Source organism: Belonocnema kinseyi, chromosome 6, assembly GCF_010883055.1.
Source record: "Belonocnema kinseyi isolate 2016_QV_RU_SX_M_011 chromosome 6, B_treatae_v1, whole genome shotgun sequence".
Taxonomy (NCBI): Eukaryota; Metazoa; Arthropoda; class Insecta; order Hymenoptera; family Cynipidae; genus Belonocnema; species Belonocnema kinseyi.
The window spans coordinates 2,477,147-2,497,222 of record NC_046662.1 but is presented as its reverse complement, the minus strand read 5'-3'; the positions used below and the strand labels follow the sequence as shown (position 1 = coordinate 2,497,222).

Below are 20,076 nucleotides of genomic sequence, written 5' to 3'. Positions count from 1 at the left end.
TCATTTTTAAACCTGAGAGGCAAGGTTCTCATTATATGAAAAAATGAAGCAGCGGTTAACGGACAAAACGTTTGAGAACCAATCGATAATCCATTCTCCGTCGTTAACGACTCTAGAAAATCATTCCCCATCCCTTGAATGCGAAATAATGCATTTATTTTTCTCTATTTTTCAATTGTGTTGCAGTTTTCTTCAAAAGAGAGATTTAATTGGAAAAATATTTGTCTAAAAGTACCGGAAAGAACTTCAAAATAAAGAAAATAATTTTAAACTGAAGAAAAAGTTTGGTCAAAACAAAAAACCAATTGAATCGAAAGCAATTTCTTTGGAATGGAATATTCTCTTTTTGATAAAAAATTAATGGCGAAAGGTCTTATGCGGCGAAGGAAACCCTTCAACACTTTGTTTCTTTGTTTTTATCAAAAAGTCAAACATGCTAGACAATATAATATATTTTGGGAAAGTCGAAACCATCTGCAAGATGAGTAAAAAGAACCATGCAAAATTCAAAAGCTTTCCAGATAAGATAGGAGACAGTCGATAAATTTTCCTGCAGTCGCCTCTTTTAAAAAATGAGGATCTGGAAATAGAAAAGGAAGAGAGAAAAAGGCGAATGTGAAATCGAAAACTGCGACAGCCAGAGATCAATACATCCATTATGGAGACGATAAAGGTCGAGATATATCTCGTGAATTTAAATTTCCCGCCACTGAGACACGGAAAAAGGGAGAAAAATTTTCCGAAATTTATTATCTACTGCTTCCGTATTTTTAGGGGAGATTATTATTGTTGTAGCATGTCTTTTTATTTCATGATATGCAACTTTATCATGATCAACAAACTGTTTTTCGTTTTATTATTCTGTTGTAGATACTTTGTTTAAGTATAATACAAAATTCAGTTGGAAACATTCTTTAAATTAAAAAAAAACCTTATTTGACATTTACATGGCATCCTTGATAACAATTTTAATGAATATAACCTTAGTAATTATGATTTCATAAAGCAGTTTGCTTAAGATTAGTATATTTTGATTAAAATTTAAACTTTTTGTAGATACAAACAAAATCGTAATGGCAAACAGTTCAAAATGTAAGCAATAAATATGAATGTCTAGGAAACTTTTCTACATCCACATAATTTGTTGGAGTTGCTTCAATTTAAAATAATATCTACAATGTATTTTAATGTTTGCGAATGAAAAAAGACAATTCTTTCTCAAACAATTCAAAATGTAATCATTTTCTGTTAATCTCTAGAAATCTTTTTGGAAAGATCATAATGTCTTGTGGCTACTAAAGTCCTAACTATTGTCAACAAAAAGACTTAAACTATTTGCGGATGAAAAAAAGAAATTCTTTTGCAAACACTTTAAAATATAATCAATATCTGCTAAGCTCTCGGAAGCTTTCCGATAAGATGATAATTTTTCGTGTCTACTCCAGTCCAAACTATTATCTGCAACTTCTTTAACTATTTGCGGATGAAAAAAAAACAAAGAAAAAAAAACAATTCTTTTGCACGTTGCTATAAACAAAATCAACATCTGCTAATCAATAGTCGGTTGTCCTACAAGATTATAATTTCTTGTGCTTACTGCAGTCAAAATTTTTATCTACATTTGTTTCTACTGTTTTCGGATGCAAAAACTAAACGAAACCATTATTTCGCAAACAGTTTAAAATGCAATCAACATCTGCTAATCTGTAGGAAGCTTTTCGATAAGCTTGTAATTTCTTGGTGTTACTCCAGTTCAAACTATTGTCAACAAAGTCTTTAACTGATTAGAGATGAAAAAAAAATCTTTCGCAAACAGCTATAAATGCAATAAACATCTCCTGATCTCTGGAAACTTTCCTCTAAGATGATAATTTCTTGCGTTTACTCCAGTTCATACTATTATTTAAAAATTCTGTAATTGGTTGCGGATGGAAAAAAAAATTCTTCTACAAACAGTTATAAATACAATAAAATTCTGCTAATCTATAGACTGTTTTCCTACAAGATGACAATTTTATTGTGGTTACTATAGTCAAATTGTTATATCAAATGTTTTAACTGTTTGTGGATAATGAAACTAAACAAAACAATCAGTTCGCAAACAGTTCAGCATGTAATAAATATCTGCTAATCTCTAGGAAACTTTTCAATAAGATTGTGATTTCTTGTGGATACTCTATATCAAAATACTCTCTAAAAAGTCTTTAACTGTTTGCGGATGAAAAAAAACGATTCTCTTGCAAAAAGTTAATAATACAATAAACATCTGCTAATCTCTAGAAAGTTTTCCTATAAGATGATAATTTCTTGTGGTTACCCTAGTCCAAATTATTATCTACAAAGTCTTTTACTGTTTGCGGACAAAAAAAATTCCCTTGCAAACAGCTATTAATAAAATCAATATCTGTTAATCATTAGAAATTGTTCCTTTAAGATGCTAATTTCTTGTAGTTACTTTAGTCAAAATTGTTATCTAAAATTTCTTCAACTGTTTGAGAATGAAAACAAAAACAAAATTCTTTCCCAAACAGCTATAAATGCAATAAACAGCTGCTAATCTCTAGTTGGTTTTCCTATAAGACGTTAATTTCTTGTGTCTGCCTTAGTCAAAAATATTATCTAAAATGGCTTCAACAGCTTACGGTTAAAAAATTTAAATAAAAAAATACTTTCGCAGCTAGTTCAAAATGTAATAAACATCTGCTAATCTTTGGGAACCTTTCGATAAGATCATAATTTCTTGTGGTTACTCCAGTCCAAGTTATTATCTACAAAGTCTTTAACTGGTCGCGCATGAATAAAACAATGCTTTCGCGAACAGTTATAGATGTTATCAAGATCTACTAACTTCTAGAAAACTTTCCTAAAAAATAATAATTTCTTGTGGTTACTCTGATACAAATTTTTTGTCTATAATTTGAACTTTTTTTAAATCCTGAAACAGCTCAAAATTAATTCAACATGTATACTGATTTCCAAAAAACTTTTTTGTGAAATTACAATTTTTCTAGCCAATCGGAATCCAAATTCTCACTAAAATTGTACTAAATTTTACACATTTGAAATGAATAAACGAAATTTCTTATAAATGTGAAGTGTACTGTACAGGGTCCGGCACTCGAAGCGTAACCAACGTCAGACCGCTCGCACAGCTGACGCATGAGCATCAGCTGTGTAAAATTTTGCTACATGACAGTTCGGAGTTTTGTTTAGAACCGCACAAACGCATTTTGCTAAACGTGTACGCGAAAAAAATCAGTGACGGATTTCCAACATAATAGTGTGATTGCTTTATATTTAGCTGGAAAACCACAACCAGCAATTGTTCGTGAGCTCAATCACCTCAAAGTAAATAAAGTTTTTGTTTATTGCACCATAACTCGTTACAATAATACTGGTAGCATCGCAAAATGTTATGGAGGTGGTCATCAAAAGACTGCAACGCCACGTGAGATGGTTCAAAAAGCAAAAAAAAATGAAAATATCCGACCGTAGCATCCGCCGCATACTGAAAAATGATCTCAAGGTCAAGCTTTATAAGATCCAAGAGGCGCATAATCTCACACCAAAGCAGCAAGAAGTTAGACTTAAGAGAACGAAGGAGCTGCTTCGCTTGGCCGAAAGCGGTCAATTTCCGAACATTGTGTTTTCTGATGAGAAAATTTTTGCAATTGAGCAATTCGTAAATTCTCAACACGATAGGGTTTACTTGACCAAATGTTCATAGAAGAATTTGAGTCATGGATTAGCCACTAGGAGGCAGCACCCGCAACGGATAATGGTTGGGGCCGCTGTAACCGCAGAAGGGCGCTCTCCAATAGTTTACATCGAGTCTGGCGTCAAGGTAAATGCCAAAGATTATCGGGAAAGTATTCTGGAGGTTGCTTTGAAGCCATGGGCGGACAAAGATTTTGGTGGTAGATCATGGACGTTTCAACAGGACTTGGCACCGTCTCACAAAGCTCCAGTGAACCAAGAATGGTTGAAAAACAACGTTCCGAACTTTATAACATCCAAACAATGGCTGTCGAATTCGCAAGACGCGAATCCAATAAATTATTCTCTTTGGGCCATTTTGGAGAGCAAGGTCCGAACTAAAAGATACACCCGTCTCAAGACGCTGAAGAAAGCCATTGTCCGCGAGTGGGCCAAAATACCTGCAAGTCACATTCGGGCAGCTTTCGATAAGTTTTTGGACCGTCTCAAGGCCATGGTCAAGGAAAAAGGTGTTCATATCGAACAAAAGTGAATTGATTCTTCATTTTGTATTATTTTCACACATTTTGTACTTTGAATTATATAAATGTAACTTTTCAAAACTGAATTTATAGCCTTTTTATTTGGTTACACTGCGAGTGCCAGACCCTGTAAAAATTGCATAGATGAAAAGGAAACCCTGATTTTAGGATGATTTAATTCATTATCTGTATTCAATTTTGCATTGCCTTTGAGCAATCAAACCCTTCAATATCATTTCGGAATAAATCAGAATTCTCATTTAAAGTTTTTTCATTCAATATGCAGAATAATCCACTGTCACGATTTCATCTCTATTCTTCAAACTTTTCACATTTTTTCTTGTTGCTCTTTTCTTAAGATCAGATATTGTGTTCCTATAAATTTAGAAACCGTCTATGACAATTTCAAAACTTTCTTCTTGGTTTTAAAGTTGAATGCCTTTTGTTTCCAAGATGTCTTTTATTTCGAATGTGTTTAAGAAGTATTGGAATCATTAGAAAAGAATTAAATAAAAAAGAAAAATGTACAAGAATTTATAGTGTCCTTCAGACTGTAAATTAAATTAGTTCTTTGACATTAGGCTATTAGAGAGATCGATAGAAGAATCTTTTTTCTCTGTGGAGTGAAGAGAGTACATTTTTTTTCAAAAAAAAAAAAAAAATTAATTGAACTATGTTGATTGATTTATTTTCAATGTGGTTGGAATTGATGTTAAGTTTCTTCTGTTATTTGAAGAGTTTAGTTGACCCAGAGTATTGATATCTATTTTGATGAATGGTCGAATGATATCTACACTGATTGATGGTAACTATCTCTGATGATAATACAGATTCCTTTAGATTTTCAAGTCATTTTTTAATCATCTTGTTTGCCGGGATATCGAATTTCTTGTTTATTAAAACCTATTCCCATTTTTAAATTTAGAGAAGCAGACAATATTTAGATTAAAAGTTTCTGCAGGAAAACACAAACTTTTCTCGGATTGAATCTATTTTAAGTAAGTTTCTTTCGAACTTGGCAGCTCTCATGGTTTAATGCATTATTCATGATTATATCTCCAGCTTACAGGATTTGCTGGAGATTTTCGTAAGCGAAGTGTCGTAAAAAGAATTGGAGAAAAGAACTGACCAAAAGAGTTTTTTTATATATTGAATTTTTTAAGAATATAGTGAGTGTAACAATTTGATCTATTGAGGCTACTATACTGTCTTGAACTAAAAAAAAAAAAAAAAAAAAAAAAAAAAAAAAAAAAAAAAAACGGTTTTTCTGGGTAAAGAAGAAGATTTGGTTGAATGAAATAAATTTTAGTTGATTCCACAAAATATTTCTTTCGCCGAACAAAATGTTTTAGCTGAATCAACTAAATACTCCATCTACTGACAGCATTGGTTTAAAAAATCAAAACATTTTGTTCGGTCGACTAAATATTTTGTTGTCCATATAATAACCATATTCTAAGGTTGAAACAACCATATTTTTGTCTATTAAACCAAATTTTTGTTGAGTGCAGATTAGAGGCCGCCCATAATATTATATCCCCTTTTTTAAAGAATTTATATTTTTTCACTTTTTTCAAGTAATTTCTTTCTCTTGTTTTTTCCACTTAAGTTTGAACGGATTGAAAAGAAGGCAATGAGAAAATACATCTTTTTCTTGTTAAAAATAATGTTTTTTTGGTGAAAATTGTACCATTACATTTTTGGTTCAGAATTCATCTCGCTTGTTCACAAATTCTACTACTTGTTTAAAAGTTTAACTACTTTTTCAAAAATTAATTTTTTTTAGTTAAAGAATAATTTTCCGGTAGAAAATTAAACTCTTCTATTAAAAATTCGTTTTATTATTGGTTGACAATTAATTCTTTGTAACCTAAAATTTAACTATTACATTTCTTGTGATAATTTATCTTTTTCATTCAAAAACTTACCTGTTTTGATTACAAATTTAACTATTTGGTTGAAATTTGATCTTTGTTAGGTAAAAATTTAAGTATTTTGTTGAGAATTCTTGTGATTTGTTAAAAATTCATATTTTTGTAGTAAATTAATCTTCTTGGTTAAAACATCAATTTTTTGGTTAAACATCTTTACTTGATTGCTGAAATTTTTTTTTTTGAAATTTTATTTCTATTTTTGAAGATTCATTGTTTAGTTTTAAAATGTATTTCTTCGAAAATTTAACAAAGCTTTAAAGAATTCGTTGAATTTTTGGGTGAAAATTAATTTCTTTTTCAGAAAATTTAACTATTTAATTTTTTTATTACACATTTATCTGGTTAAGTTAAAAATGTAACTATTTTAGGTTTTTTACTACAAATTTATCTTTTTACGTTAAAAATTCAAGTGTTCGGTTGAAAATTGATGTATTTTTGTTGATTATATATCCCTTTTGTAGAAAATTAGAAGAAAATTTTTTACCTTCAAAATTCATCTTTTTGTTCGAAAAATATATTATTTTGCAAACAATTTTTTTTTTTCATTTTTTTTTGTTGAGAAAAAATAATTTTCGTGACCGAAAATACAACTGTTTCATTTTTAGTGAAAATTGACCTTTTCTAGTTCATTGAAAATTAATTTGGTCTTGGTAAGATCTTAAATATTTTGTTGAAAAATCGTGTTTTTGGCAGTATTTAATTGTCTTTGGTTTCAAATAAAAGTTTTTTTTTAAAACCACTTACAATTTTGGATTCAAATTTATCTCTTTGTTCAAAGTCTTGTTTCTTTTTTTAAATTAAAAATACTTTTGAATCAAATATTGAATTACCTCATTTTTCGGAGAAAATTTATTTTTCTTGGTTGAGACTTAATCTGGAATTAATTTAATTGTTTGAAAATAAATTTCTTTATAGTTGAAAATGTAACCATTTAATTTAAAGATGAAATTATTTGTTAAAATTCCATTTATTTTATATAAAAATTTGCCTCTTTATTCGAAAATATACCAATTGATTAGAATTTTTTTTAAACACAGTTATTTCTTTAATTTAAAATTTAACCAATCAATTTTTTGTGGTAATTTTATATTTTCCAGGTAAAACACCACAAAAAAAAAATGTTTTCTTCAGTAGATTGTTTAAAAGGTTCATATTTTGATTGGAATATCAAGAGCTTTGAAGAAAAATTGCAATTTTTATCTTAAAAAATCCGTGATTTAGTAGAGAATTAACTTTCTTGTCAAACATTCATATTTTCAGATTCATAATTTATCTTTTTGTAAAAAAGTTGTCTTTTTAACTTGAAAATTCAATAACTTGCTAGAAGTTTTTTCAATTCAGGACAAAAACATGTTTTTGGTTGGAAATTTAAATAAGTGTTTGAAAAGTGAACTCCTTTATTCAAAATTAATTTTTTGTATGATTCAATATTTTAGTTCTAAATTCATCTCTTTGGTCACAAAAACAATATTTTGTTGAATTAAATAATCTTCTTTATTATAAAATTCAGTTATTTCCTGTTAATTCAGGTATTTGGTTAAAAATTCGTCTTTTGTTGTAAACAAATTGGTCTTCCTGGGTAGAAGTCATCTTCTTGTTTCAAAACTAAAATATTTAATTAAAAATGTACCTATCTTAACCAAAATAATTGTTCCGTTAATAATACACATTTCCTGTTTTAAGAGAATTCTCGCTTGCGACTATTCTTATTGACTCAGTTCAATAAATACTTTTTTGGCTTCTGCTATAAACTCACTCTAAACATTTTTTAACAATGAGAAATGTTATGAAGTTTATACAGGGTGTCCCAGAACTAAGTGTCCAGACTTGCATGGCTGCATAAACAAACAAAAAATAAACCGAAACTTCCTTTGGTAAAAATGTGTTGAGGTATTAGTTTTTGAGTTATGAACTGATTAATCTCGGGCAATCAGTGCCGCCGCATACATGCGTGAGAGAGTCCACACTGTGTTAGTGACGGAGGTTGAGGAGGGGAGAGACAGCGGTCCCTGGCGCAACGTTGGCTTCACTCTCACACACGTATGCAGCGGTCCTGATTGACCGAGATTAATCAGTTAATAACTCAAAAACTAATACTTTAATACATTTTTGCTAAAGGAAGATTCGGTTTGTTTTTTGTTTGTTTCTGCAGCCATGCAAGTCTGGACAGTTAGTTCTGGGAAACTTTGTATAGAGCATAGATTAATGATTAATTCAATAACTTGTCTTATCATATTAAAGTGTTCTAATATTTTCACTTTACTGAAGAGAATTTTTTTTTTTTTTTGAAAACTATTGAAATAAAGTCAATAAAAGAAGAATGAGAATAGACTCACCATTAACAGCGTGTAGCTCTGTTTGAGTCTTAAAATGTACTGTTGAAAGGGCAAGTTCTCCAGCATCGGCCGCAGCTTGCAGTAATAATTGCTGGTGGTGATGATGATTCCTTGTTGAGCTTCTGTGATGGTGGACACTATTCAGAACGATATTACTGGATGTCCTGCTCAATGCCTTTCTTTGGCGCACTGCCTCCTTGTAAATTTTACAATACATAATTATCATAACTAGTCCCGGTATCCAAAACGACACGCACGAACTTATCACCGCATATGTCCGATTCACCACGAAGTCACATCTCTGAAAACAACAAAATTTCATTTCATGATTACACTGTTAAAAACATTTAGAATTTTACAATACTTCTCACAGAGAAAGAATCTTATCATAATCTTTTCTCAAATCACCAAATGCTATAAGAGGTAAAACCTCGACTTCTTCGGGAAAATAATGTTCTTTAACAAATTTTCTTAAATCTTGAAGACCAACAAAGCAATAAGGGCAAGGGTAGATTGACGTTTCCGTTTATTATCCATCCACGATCAGTAATATTTTGAAATGAGAGATAAATTTGAAATAAATATTATTAATGTTTACTAAATTCAATAGCAGTTTAAGATTTTCATAGCTTGTTTCTGCATTTGACGCTTTCATACTGTTTTCAGAATCAATTCTTTTTTGTTTTTTAGGTATATCATTTTCCAAATTAGCCTCAGTTGGTGTGTGAGGAATTATTGACAAGAAAATTTAAAAACCACCTGCCACCATCTGCCATTACTTTAACGAAATAGCCACCAACAAAATTACGTCTTCCTGATACAGTTTTAAACAGTTTTTAAGCATCAGCCCAGGCGAAAGGTCTCATTTCTTTTTTATTAGAATTCTTAGTATCAAATTCTAACAAATCAATATTGTAGATATTTTAAAATAATTTTGTGACTTTTTACCTTTTCCTTTGTGAATTTCAGTCTCACATATTTTACAAATTGTCATTGTATTTGATTGAACAGAAGTTTTTACTTCAGCAAGTGAAGTTCTTCTTCAATTTTTCAAGCAATACAATCCATTTGAAGCTGTAATGTTTTTGATCTGCCAGTCAATCATATGTAACAATTACAATTTGAACACACTTCCGTTGATAAACCTTTTATCATTCAAGTGAAATATTTTCTTAATCATAGATTTTACCGAATTCATGGAATTTCAAAAATTTACGAAAATCATGAAATTTGGAGAATTTATGATATTCACAGAATTCAAGGAATTCATGCAGATAAGGGAATTCACGAAATCTATGGAATTCGCGGAACTCATTAAATTTACAGTTGTCACGGTATTCGAAAAATTCATGGAATTCGAAGAACTCACGAAATTAATTGAATTTACGGAATTTATTAAATTCACAAAATTCAAGAAACTCACGAAATTGATAGAATTCAGGGAATTTATGGAATTCTAGACTATCACAGAATTTTTGGGATTCATGGAAATAAAGAAATTTAAAGAATTCATGAAAATCACAGTATTCCTGGAAATCTTAGAATTCAAGGAATTTTCGGAATTCACGTAATGCATGGATTTAAAGGATTTTACGAAATTCAAGGAATTCGAAATTCACAAAATTCATGGCATTTAGAGAATTCACGAGGTAAGCTTAATGCATGAAATTCGCGGAATTTGTAGAATTTATGGAATTAACGGAACTAATGAAATTCGCAAAATTGATAGAATTCAATTAATTCGCGGAATTGATGGAATTCAAGGTATTTACAAAATTTAGGGGATTTACGGAATTCGCGGAATTCATAGAGTTGAAGGTATTACTAGAATTTAACGAATTTATAGAATTGGAGTAATTCATAGAATTCAAGGATTTCATATAATTTAAGGAATTCACGGAACCTATGGAATTCAAGGAATTCCTGAAAGTATATCTATTCCATACATTCTGTGAATTCTGTGATTTCACTGAATTTCGTTAAATCATTGAATTTAATGAATTCCTTGAATTTCGTAAATTTCATGGATTCCACGAATTGATTCAATCTCAAAAATTGCTACAATTTCGTATTTTCCATGAATTCATTGAATTCTGTGAAATCCATGCCATTCTTTGGATTGCGTAATTGCCTGGAATGTCGTGAATTCAATGAATTGCTTGAATTCCGTAAATTGCATGAATTCCCGGATTTTCTTCATTTATTGAATTCCGTAAATTTCGCGAATTCATTGTTTTGTTTAAATTCCGCAAATTCCAGCAATTCTGTACATTTATTGAATTTCATAAATTCCAAGAATTCTGTAAATTCAATGAATTACCTAAAGTCCACGGATTTCGTGCATATTTATAGAGTCACGCGAAATCTTTGGATTGCGTGAATTTCTTCATTCCGGGAATTCCCGGATTTTCATTAACTTTTCTGAATTCCATGAATTCCTTGAATTGCTAAATTTACGAATTCCGTAAATTAAATAAATTTTTTCAAATCCGTAAATTGCGTGAATTCCCTGATTTTCTTTAAATTTTCATGAATTGACAGAGTCAAGAGAATTCTTTGGATTGCGTAAATTTCTGGAACTCCGGGAATTCCTTGATTTTCATGAATTCTTTAGAACACGTGAATTTCTTAAATTAGTAAATTTCACGAATTCCACAAATTCAACGAATTTCGTGAATTCCTTAAATTGCGTGACTTACCTGATTTTCGTGAATTTCACAAATTCTATACATTCTGTGAATTCGTCGAATTCCGCGAATTCTATGAATTGTATGAATTCTATGAATTCTGTGAATTTTGTCAATTCCGAAAACCCCATGAATTCTTTGAATCTCGTGGATTCTTTTTATTCTGTGAATACAAAGAATTTATCGAATTTAGGGTATTCCTTGAATTCCGTGAATTACATGAAATCCGTGAATTTCGGGCGTTACATGAATTCAGTGAATACCTTGAATGCCGAGTTCCGCCCACTCAGCGCCGCCACAAAGGCAAATTATAAAATGGAATACGCCATATTGTTTTGCTTTTTTTTTTGCTAATTTTCGCTAAAAAAATTTTTTTGATCTTTAAACTTCCGAAAAAAGGGTGGCGGCGCTAGCAGGACGTCAACTCAGTGCCGCCACCTAAGAAAATTCACTAAAAATTATTATAATGCGATAAACGATACGTGGAAATTTTTTTTTGCTTTTTTTTCTATGATGACATATATTACGTTTCCCAGAAAACTTCCCCTAAGTCTTACACAACTACCCCCCTTCCCGTGCTCAAAAACGTTTTCAAAATGGAAAAACTACCTTCAACAATGTAAACATGATTTAGGCCTTCAAATTAATTACATGACACTTGAAAATTTCCCCCCTTTATAATTTCCCCCAATAACTAACCTCCCACGTGCGCATATGCAGCGGAACATATACGTATGAAAAAGGGATGAAAAATAACAAAACTTAGAAGACACTGGAAGTCAATATTTTTTTGCTCTTATTTTGCTCTTCGATAACACGTTACTCAAAAACTACCCCTAACACATACATACCCTCGCCGAGTCATCAAAAATGTTTTAAAAGTTTAAAAACCACCCTGAACAATGTAAAAATGTTTTAGAAAAAAGGAGAAAAAAAATATCGACTAACAGTTTCTTTTAAGTTTCATTATTTTTTCCTTTTTTCATACGTATATGTTCCGCTACACAACTTCACGTGGGAGAATTGTTATTGGGGGAAATTATAAAGGGGGGAAACTTTGAAGTGTCATGTAATTAATTTGGAATTCTAAATAATTTTTGCATTGTTTAAGATGGTTACCAACTTCCAAAATGTTTTTGATGACAAGGGGAGGGTATATATAATTTAGGGGTAGTTTTTTGAGTACGTGTGGTATATTATTGAAGAGTAAAAAAATCTTCACTTATCGTTTATTGCATTATGATAATTTCTATTGAGTTTTCGTAGGTAGTTTTCGTAGGTAGCAGCGCTGAGTGGACGTCCTGCTAGCGCCGCCACCCTTTTCTCCGAAGCTTAAAGAGCGAAAAAAATTTTTTTAACATAAAATTAGCAAAAAAAAATATGGCGTATTCCATTTTATAATTTATCTTTGTGGCGGCGCTAAGTGGACGGAACTTAAATTCCGTAATTCTGTGAATTCCACGAAAAAATTTTCTGAGAAATTACTATTTTTTTTTTTTTTAATTTTTTGCTTCAATAGGTATCGAGATATTTATCCGCAAGTATGATACAGAAGTGTTACTGGATACTAGACTTATATACCTAATAAAATTCTAATACATGTGAGGTACCATAACAATGCCAGAAACAGAGCCAAAACTTTTGCTAATGTATACTGTATAATGTGTGTATTTATGGAATTCAAGGAATTCATGGAATTAAAGGAATTCGTGGAATTCACAGAATTGATTGAATTCATATAACACCTGGAATTCACGGATTTCATGGGATTTAGGGAATTCATGGAATTCACGAAATTCACAGAATTCATACAATTCATAGAATTAACAGAATTCACGAAATTTGAGTAATTCAGGCTATGCACGTAATACAAGGAATTCACGAGATTAATAGAATTCATTTAATTCGAGGTATTTAAGGAATTTACAGACTTCATGGAATTTATGGAATTCAAAGTGTTTAAGAAATTCACGAAATTCGCCCAACTTACGGAATCCACGCAATTAATTGAATTAGCGAAATTCACGCAATTTATGAATTAGAGAAATTCACGGAAAAAGACGAATGTATGCAAATAAAAAAATTCACGGAATTCCTATAATTAATGAATTTAATGGAATTCACGGAATTCGAGGAATACAAGTTATGCACGGAATACAAGAAATTCTCGAGATTAATAGAATTCATGGAATTCCCGTAATATAAGGAATTTACGGAACTCGTGGAATTTCTGGAATTCAAATAGTTAAAGAAATTTACAGAATGCATGAAATCCACGGAATTCAACGAATTCACGGAATTGAAGAAAATCAGGAAATTCGCCCAATTTAAGGAATTCACGAAATTCAGTAAATTTACAGAATTCGCGGAATCAGAAGAATTTACGGAAATTAAGAAATTCACGGCCTTCATGGAATCCATGGAGTACATGGAATTCATGGAAATCACGGAATTCATGTATTTCAAGGGATTCATGAAATTCATGCAATCAATTCACGAAATATATGGAATTCATGAAGTATAACGAATTCCTTGAATTCCATTAATTTCGTGAATTCTCTGAAGTTATGTGAATTGCATGAATTTCGTGAATTCTGGGTGTTACATGAATTCTGACAATTCTTTTATTTCTATGAATTTTGCGAATTCCGTGAATTCATTCAAGCAAAGAATATCACGAACCGATGAAAGGATTTCTACACCACACTTGAAAAAGATTTAAATTTTCTGTAACAAATTTAAAAAAAAATTGTAATCCCCCCAACCGGATTGTACGTAATTTTTAGTCTCCAGAAATATCTTACTAGCTATTGCTTGTAGAATTAGGCAGTTTGCGAGTATGTTAATTTCAAAACTCCCTGATTTTTACTTGACAAATTTTTCATTTTCCTTGATAATTAACATAAAAATACTGGCATTTTAATCTTGTAATACCTTCAACTTGAAATCTTTTATGTACGGAATAAAACATATTTTAGATACCAATTTACAATTTTCAAATTGATTAATTTATTTTAAACAAAAAATCTCTTTTCTACTATAAAAAATGGCTTCTTAACAAAATATTTAAATTTACAAACAAAATAATTAAATTTTTACATCATAGTTGAATTTTTAAGCTAAAAAGATAAAATCCCAACAAAAAAGTGTCATTGTTTTTATTTTAATAAAAAAAGATAAAATTTATATATAAAAAAAATAAAACTTAAAAGACGAATTTTCAACTTATAAAGATTTTACGTAAGGAATTTTCGAACAATAAATATGACTTTTTACACAAAAATTAATTTTCCAAGAATATTATTTTATTTTACCAAAAAAAGAGGATTCACAACTAAAAAAGTTTAACCTTAAAAAAAATGAACAGATAAAACTAAATTAAACTCAAAATAAGCGTAAAAATAAATAAAGGCTAACAAAACTGTTAAATTCTCAACAAAATGGTTTAATTTTCAGCAAAAAAATTTTAATTTTTACTAAAAATGTTAATCTTAGAAAAAAATTATATCTTAACAAAGTAATTCAATCAAAAGATTTCAAAAAATAGTTAGATTTTATATTTTCATGCGAAAAAACTGTAAATTTTACTAAAACAGATGAATTTTTAAATCAAAAAGATAAATATTTAAACGAATATAGCTCAATTTTCTCTTCAATAAAATTTGTCTTGAAACAGATACATTCTTATGTATATTCTTTATTCCTCAGTAGTTGAATTTTCATCCAAAATAGATTCCAGTTGAATTTTCAAGATCAAAATATTATTTTTCTATTTAAAAACTAAGTTTCTATAAAATAATAAGAAAAAAAACAACAATTTTCAATGCAAATAGACGATAAGAAATTTGTACTAAAAAGATAATTTCCCATTAAGAACGATAAATTTTTTTTAAGTTCAAGTTTCATCCAGAAAAGATTTCAGTTCAGTTTTCAGCAGCAAAATATAAATTGTAAACAAATTCTCAAAAAAAGTATTGTATTTTCAAAATTAAAATATTAAATTTAAACAAAAAAGTAAACTTTTTTATGAAATAGTTAAATTTTCAACAAAATAGCTGAACTTATAACCAGAAAGTATTGACTTTTCAACAAAATTATTGCATTTTTTATACAAATTCTTGCAACTGTATCCATGAAAGATAAAAGTTCTACTAAAAGAGGTGAATTTTTAAACAAAAAAGACAAAAAAAAAGATTTGAATTTTCATCTAAAAAGATTTAAATTGACTTTGCAACACAGAAATACGAATTTGAAACAAAAAGTACATTTTTTAGAAAATAATTGAATTTCAACGAAACAGTTTCATTTTTATGCAAAATAGATGCAATATTTCTAATAAAATACTAACTTTTGAATCAAAAAGACAAATGAAAACCATTATTTTCCATTCAAAAAAGATTTTATTTCACATATGAGCAATAAAATATTAATTTCAAACAAAAGTTTAATGATTTATGAAGATTAGAATTTTCAAATCAAAAAGACAAATTCTTAACAAGAAAGCTAATTTTGCAATCAAAAGGGATGGTTTTTAAGAACGTTTTTAAATTTTTAACCAAATAATTAAATTTATAACAAAAAGATAGCCTTTAGGAAAAATTTTTTCGAATTTGCAGAAATTTGAGATCTATGTCGAAACGCGTCGTTTAACAACATCAACCAATAAATGCAAAACTGGTAAAAGCTAATTTTGAGTATCTATTTAGTTAGCCAATAGAACCAACATAATTTTCTATAAAGTTTAGATTTTTATTCAAAAAACCCTAAAAACCAAAGAAGAGATGTAGGGACAAAGATGTTTTACCTAAAAATATAATTAATAAAATTTTAGGGGAAATATATTTCGTTTCTTTAATCATTCGATATGAATCTTCGTTTTCTTTTTTATATCGAATGCTATAAGTTATACAATGATATTTGTAAAACACTGGTATTTTTACATCCATAATATTCTGTGAATAATTATTTGAAAATTATACTAATCTGTATTGAATTTGTTACAAAAAAATTATTGATTGAACTGGTCGTAGCTGCTAATGAATATTTCTGAATTTAGCTATTCTAGCCAAAATAACTTATTTAAATTATTTTCCTTAAATATAGCTTTGTTAAATCAAACAACAACAAACAACATCCTGAACCATTGAAAATATTTGTACAAAAAACTAATCTCGAAAGGCCTCGTTAAACGACATTAACAAAAAAAGTTGAGATAAAGCCCTTTTCCTGCCATTTTGCGAGTTTTACTGGGAAAGGCCTAATGAAAGTGTTCCAAACTACCTTTCTTTTTTACATTGTCTCAGAATAACTTATTTCAATCACAAAACTCAATATAGCCTTTAATCCCTTTTCCAGCTAAGGCCATTTTTCTGCCATTTTTGCGAGTTTTACTGGGAAAAGCCAAATAAAAGTCTTCGGAACTGCTTTCCCTTTTTACATTTTCTCAGAATAACTTATTTCAATCATAAAACTCAATATGTATTTTAACCCCCTTTCCAGGTAAGGCCCTATTTCTGCATTTTTTGCGAATTTTACTGGAAAAAGTCTGATTAAAGTGTTTCAAACTACTTTTAATTTTTACATTTTCTCAGAATAACTCATTCTAATCATAAATCTCAATACGAAATTTAAGCCCTTTTCCCGGTACGGCGCTTTTTCTGCAATTTTTGCGAGTTTTACTGGGAAAAGCCTAATAAAAGGATTTGAAAGTGCTTTGATGTTTTACATTTTTTCAGAATAACTTATTTCAATCACAAAACTCAACACACACTTTAAGCCCTTTTCCAGGTACGGCACTTTTCCTGCAATTTTTGCGAGTTATACCACGAAAAGCCTAATAAAAGTTTTCCAAACTGCTTTCACTTTTTACATTTCCTCAGAATATCTTATTTTAATCACAAAATCCAATAAGCATTTGAAGCACTTTTTCAGGTTCAGCCCTTTTTTCAATTTTTGCGAGATTCACTGAGATAAGTCTAATGAAGGTGTTCCAAACGGTTTTTATACATTGTGTCAGAATAAATTATTTTAATCACAAAAGCTAATACTAACTTTAAGCCCTTTTCCAGGTACGGCGTTTTTTCTGAAATTTTTGCGAGTTTTTCTGGGAAAAGCCTAATAAAAGGGTCCCAAAGTGCTTTGATGTTTTAAATTTTTTCAGACTAACTTATTTCAATCACAAAATTCATTAGGCACATTGAGCCCTTTTCCAGGTACAGCCTTTTTTTGCAATTTTTGGGATTTTACTGAGATAAGCTTAATGGAAGTGTTCTAAACTACTTTTTTCATTGTCTCAGAATAACTTCTTTCAGTCACAGAACTCAATACAAACTTTGAGCCCTTTTCCAGGTATGGTATTTTCCCAGCAATTTTTGCGAGTTATACGGCGAAAAACCTAATAAAAGTCTTCCAAACTGCTTTCACTCTTTACATTTTCTCAGAATAACTTAATTCAATCATAAAAATCAACAAGCACTTTGAGCTCTTTTCCAGGTTCGGCCCTTTTTCTCAAATTTTTGCGAGTTTCACTGAAATAAGCCTAAAGGAGGTGCTCCAAACGGGTTTTTTTCCATTGTCTCCGAAAAACTTATTTCAATCACAAAAGCTAATACTAACTTTAAGCCCTTTTCCAGGTACAGCCCTTTAAGAAATTTTCGAGAGTTTTACTGAGATAAGCCTAATGAAGGTGTTCCAAACGGATTTTTTAATTGTCTCAGAATAACTTATTTCAATCACAAAACTCAGTATGCAGTTCGAACCCTTTTGCAGGTACGGCCCTTTATCTGCAATTTTTGCCAGTTCTATTGGGAAAAGCCTAGAGAAAGTGTTCCAAACTACCTTTCGTTTTTACATTGTTTCAGAATAACTTATTTCAATCACAAAACTCAGTATGCATTTTGACCCCCTTTTCAGGTACCGCCCTTTATCTGAAATTTTGGCAAATTTTACTGGGAAAAGGCCAATAAAAGTTTTCCAGCCTGCTTTGATTTTTTACATTTTTTCAGAATAATTTATTTCAATCACAAAAGTCAATACACATTTTGAGCCCTTTTCCAGGTACGGCCCCTTTTCTGAAATTTTCGGGAGTTTAGCTGGGATCAACCCAATGGAAGTGTTTCAAACTGCTTCTTTTTACATTGCCTCTGAACAACTTATTTCAATCACAAAACTTAATACGTACTTTGAACCCTTTTCCAGGTACGGCACTTTTTCTGAATTTTTTGCGAGTTAAACTGCGAAAAGCCTAATAAAATTTATTCAAACTGCTTTTATTTTTTACATTTTCTCAGAATGACTTATTTCAATCATAAAACTCAATACGCACTTTGAGCCCTTTTCCAGGTACGGCCCCTTTTCTGAAATTTTCGGGAGTTTAGCTGGGATCAACCCAATGGAAGTGTTTGAAACTGCTTCTTTTTACATTGCCTCCGAACAACTTATTTCAATCACAAAACTTAATACTTATTTTGAACCCTTTTCCAGGTACGGCACTTTTTCTGAATTTTTTGCGAGTTAAACTACGAAAAGCCTAATAAAATTTATTCAAACTTCTTTTATTTTTTACATTTTCTCAGAATGACTTATTTCAATCATAAAACTCAATACGCACTTTGAGCCCTTTTCCAGGTACGGCCCTTTCTCTGCAAACTGGTAACAAAAATCCAAAACCTGTTTCCAGCACATAGTGATTTATTCTATTTTTGATAATTTCCTAACAAATTGGAATTTCCTTTAAATGGTACTCTTCTTGTTCGAAGTAAATATTAACAATTGAAGCTTTTCTGATTTTTTTTACGGACACTGTTTATATATTCTTGTGAATGTATTCCAAAATTCTTATTCAAAAACATGTTGTCATTTAAATACTCATAATTTTTAATAAATTTTGAAAAATATACGAACTTGTTATGTTGTTAAAAAGCATTAACTATATTATGTATTAAAAATTTGATCGGTTAGTAGGTCCTACTTGCTAGTGCTCGCAACCTAAAATTTAAAAAAATACTTTGATACTCAACCCTAACCGGTCAAGGAATTATTCAGCTCCTACCAAGTGACACTTCTTATAAAAACAAGTTAAATACATTTTTCATTAAAATTAAAAAAAAAGAAACCTAAGCCGTTTCTGAAACGAAGAGTTTGATAGATTGATAGAACCAGAGAAAGAATATTGAAAGCAATTTACTTCCTTGAAAAATGATACTTTATTGCAGACAAAGTTGTTATTGCCATGACAAAGACTGATTTTTCAATTTTTAATTCACAAATATCCAGTTACTACTGGTTTCCATGATATGTGATTACAAGAAAACTTGGTTGATTTAACCAAATTTTTTTTGATTTAAAACAACTTTTTGATTCAAATTATTAACTTTAATTTGGACAACAAAATATTTTTTAGTTATATAATTATTTATTTATGGTTCTTTTGCTGGATAAACTGAATTTATAATGTACCAATTTATTAAATTACTCGATTATTCAATAATCTAAAAAAGAAAAATATATTCCTTTGAAATAAAAAAAACTTTAAAAATTTTAAAGAATCTGATAACAGACATGGAAAAATTATTTAGTTTTGTCAGCGATTCGATTGAATGTATTAAAGAATGATATGTTAGTTTTATTAATTTGGTTCCAATTGGATTCTTTTCGTTTGAAAATGTATTATATTGTTGAATGTTCAGCTCTTCAGATAAAAAATTATCTCTGATCTCAAAAATTAATTTCTTTTTCAAAATTTCACTATTTGATTGAAAACATTCCACCAAGGAAATTAAATGTTAAGTCAGCTATTTGAAAGCATACAATAAAAAAAAATTCCCAACATTTCTAACCGTGAGCCGCCTTACTTGGTGAGTAAGAGGGGGGGGGGGGGGGG

The 20,076-nt window shown here is 29.9% G+C and overlaps 1 protein-coding gene across 2 annotated transcripts in view; it reads right to left on the bottom strand.

Moving 5' to 3' along the window:
* LOC117174245 (octopamine receptor beta-3R-like) overlaps positions 1-20,076 on the bottom strand; it is a 324,579-nt gene that overhangs the window by 279,658 nt on the left and 24,845 nt on the right. For both annotated transcript variants that reach the window (XM_033363149.1, XM_033363151.1), the window contains one exon: positions 8,509-8,809. In XM_033363149.1, coding sequence (XP_033219040.1) covers positions 8,509-8,809 — 301 coding nt within the window. The remainder of the gene's footprint in view (positions 1-8,508; positions 8,810-20,076) is intronic.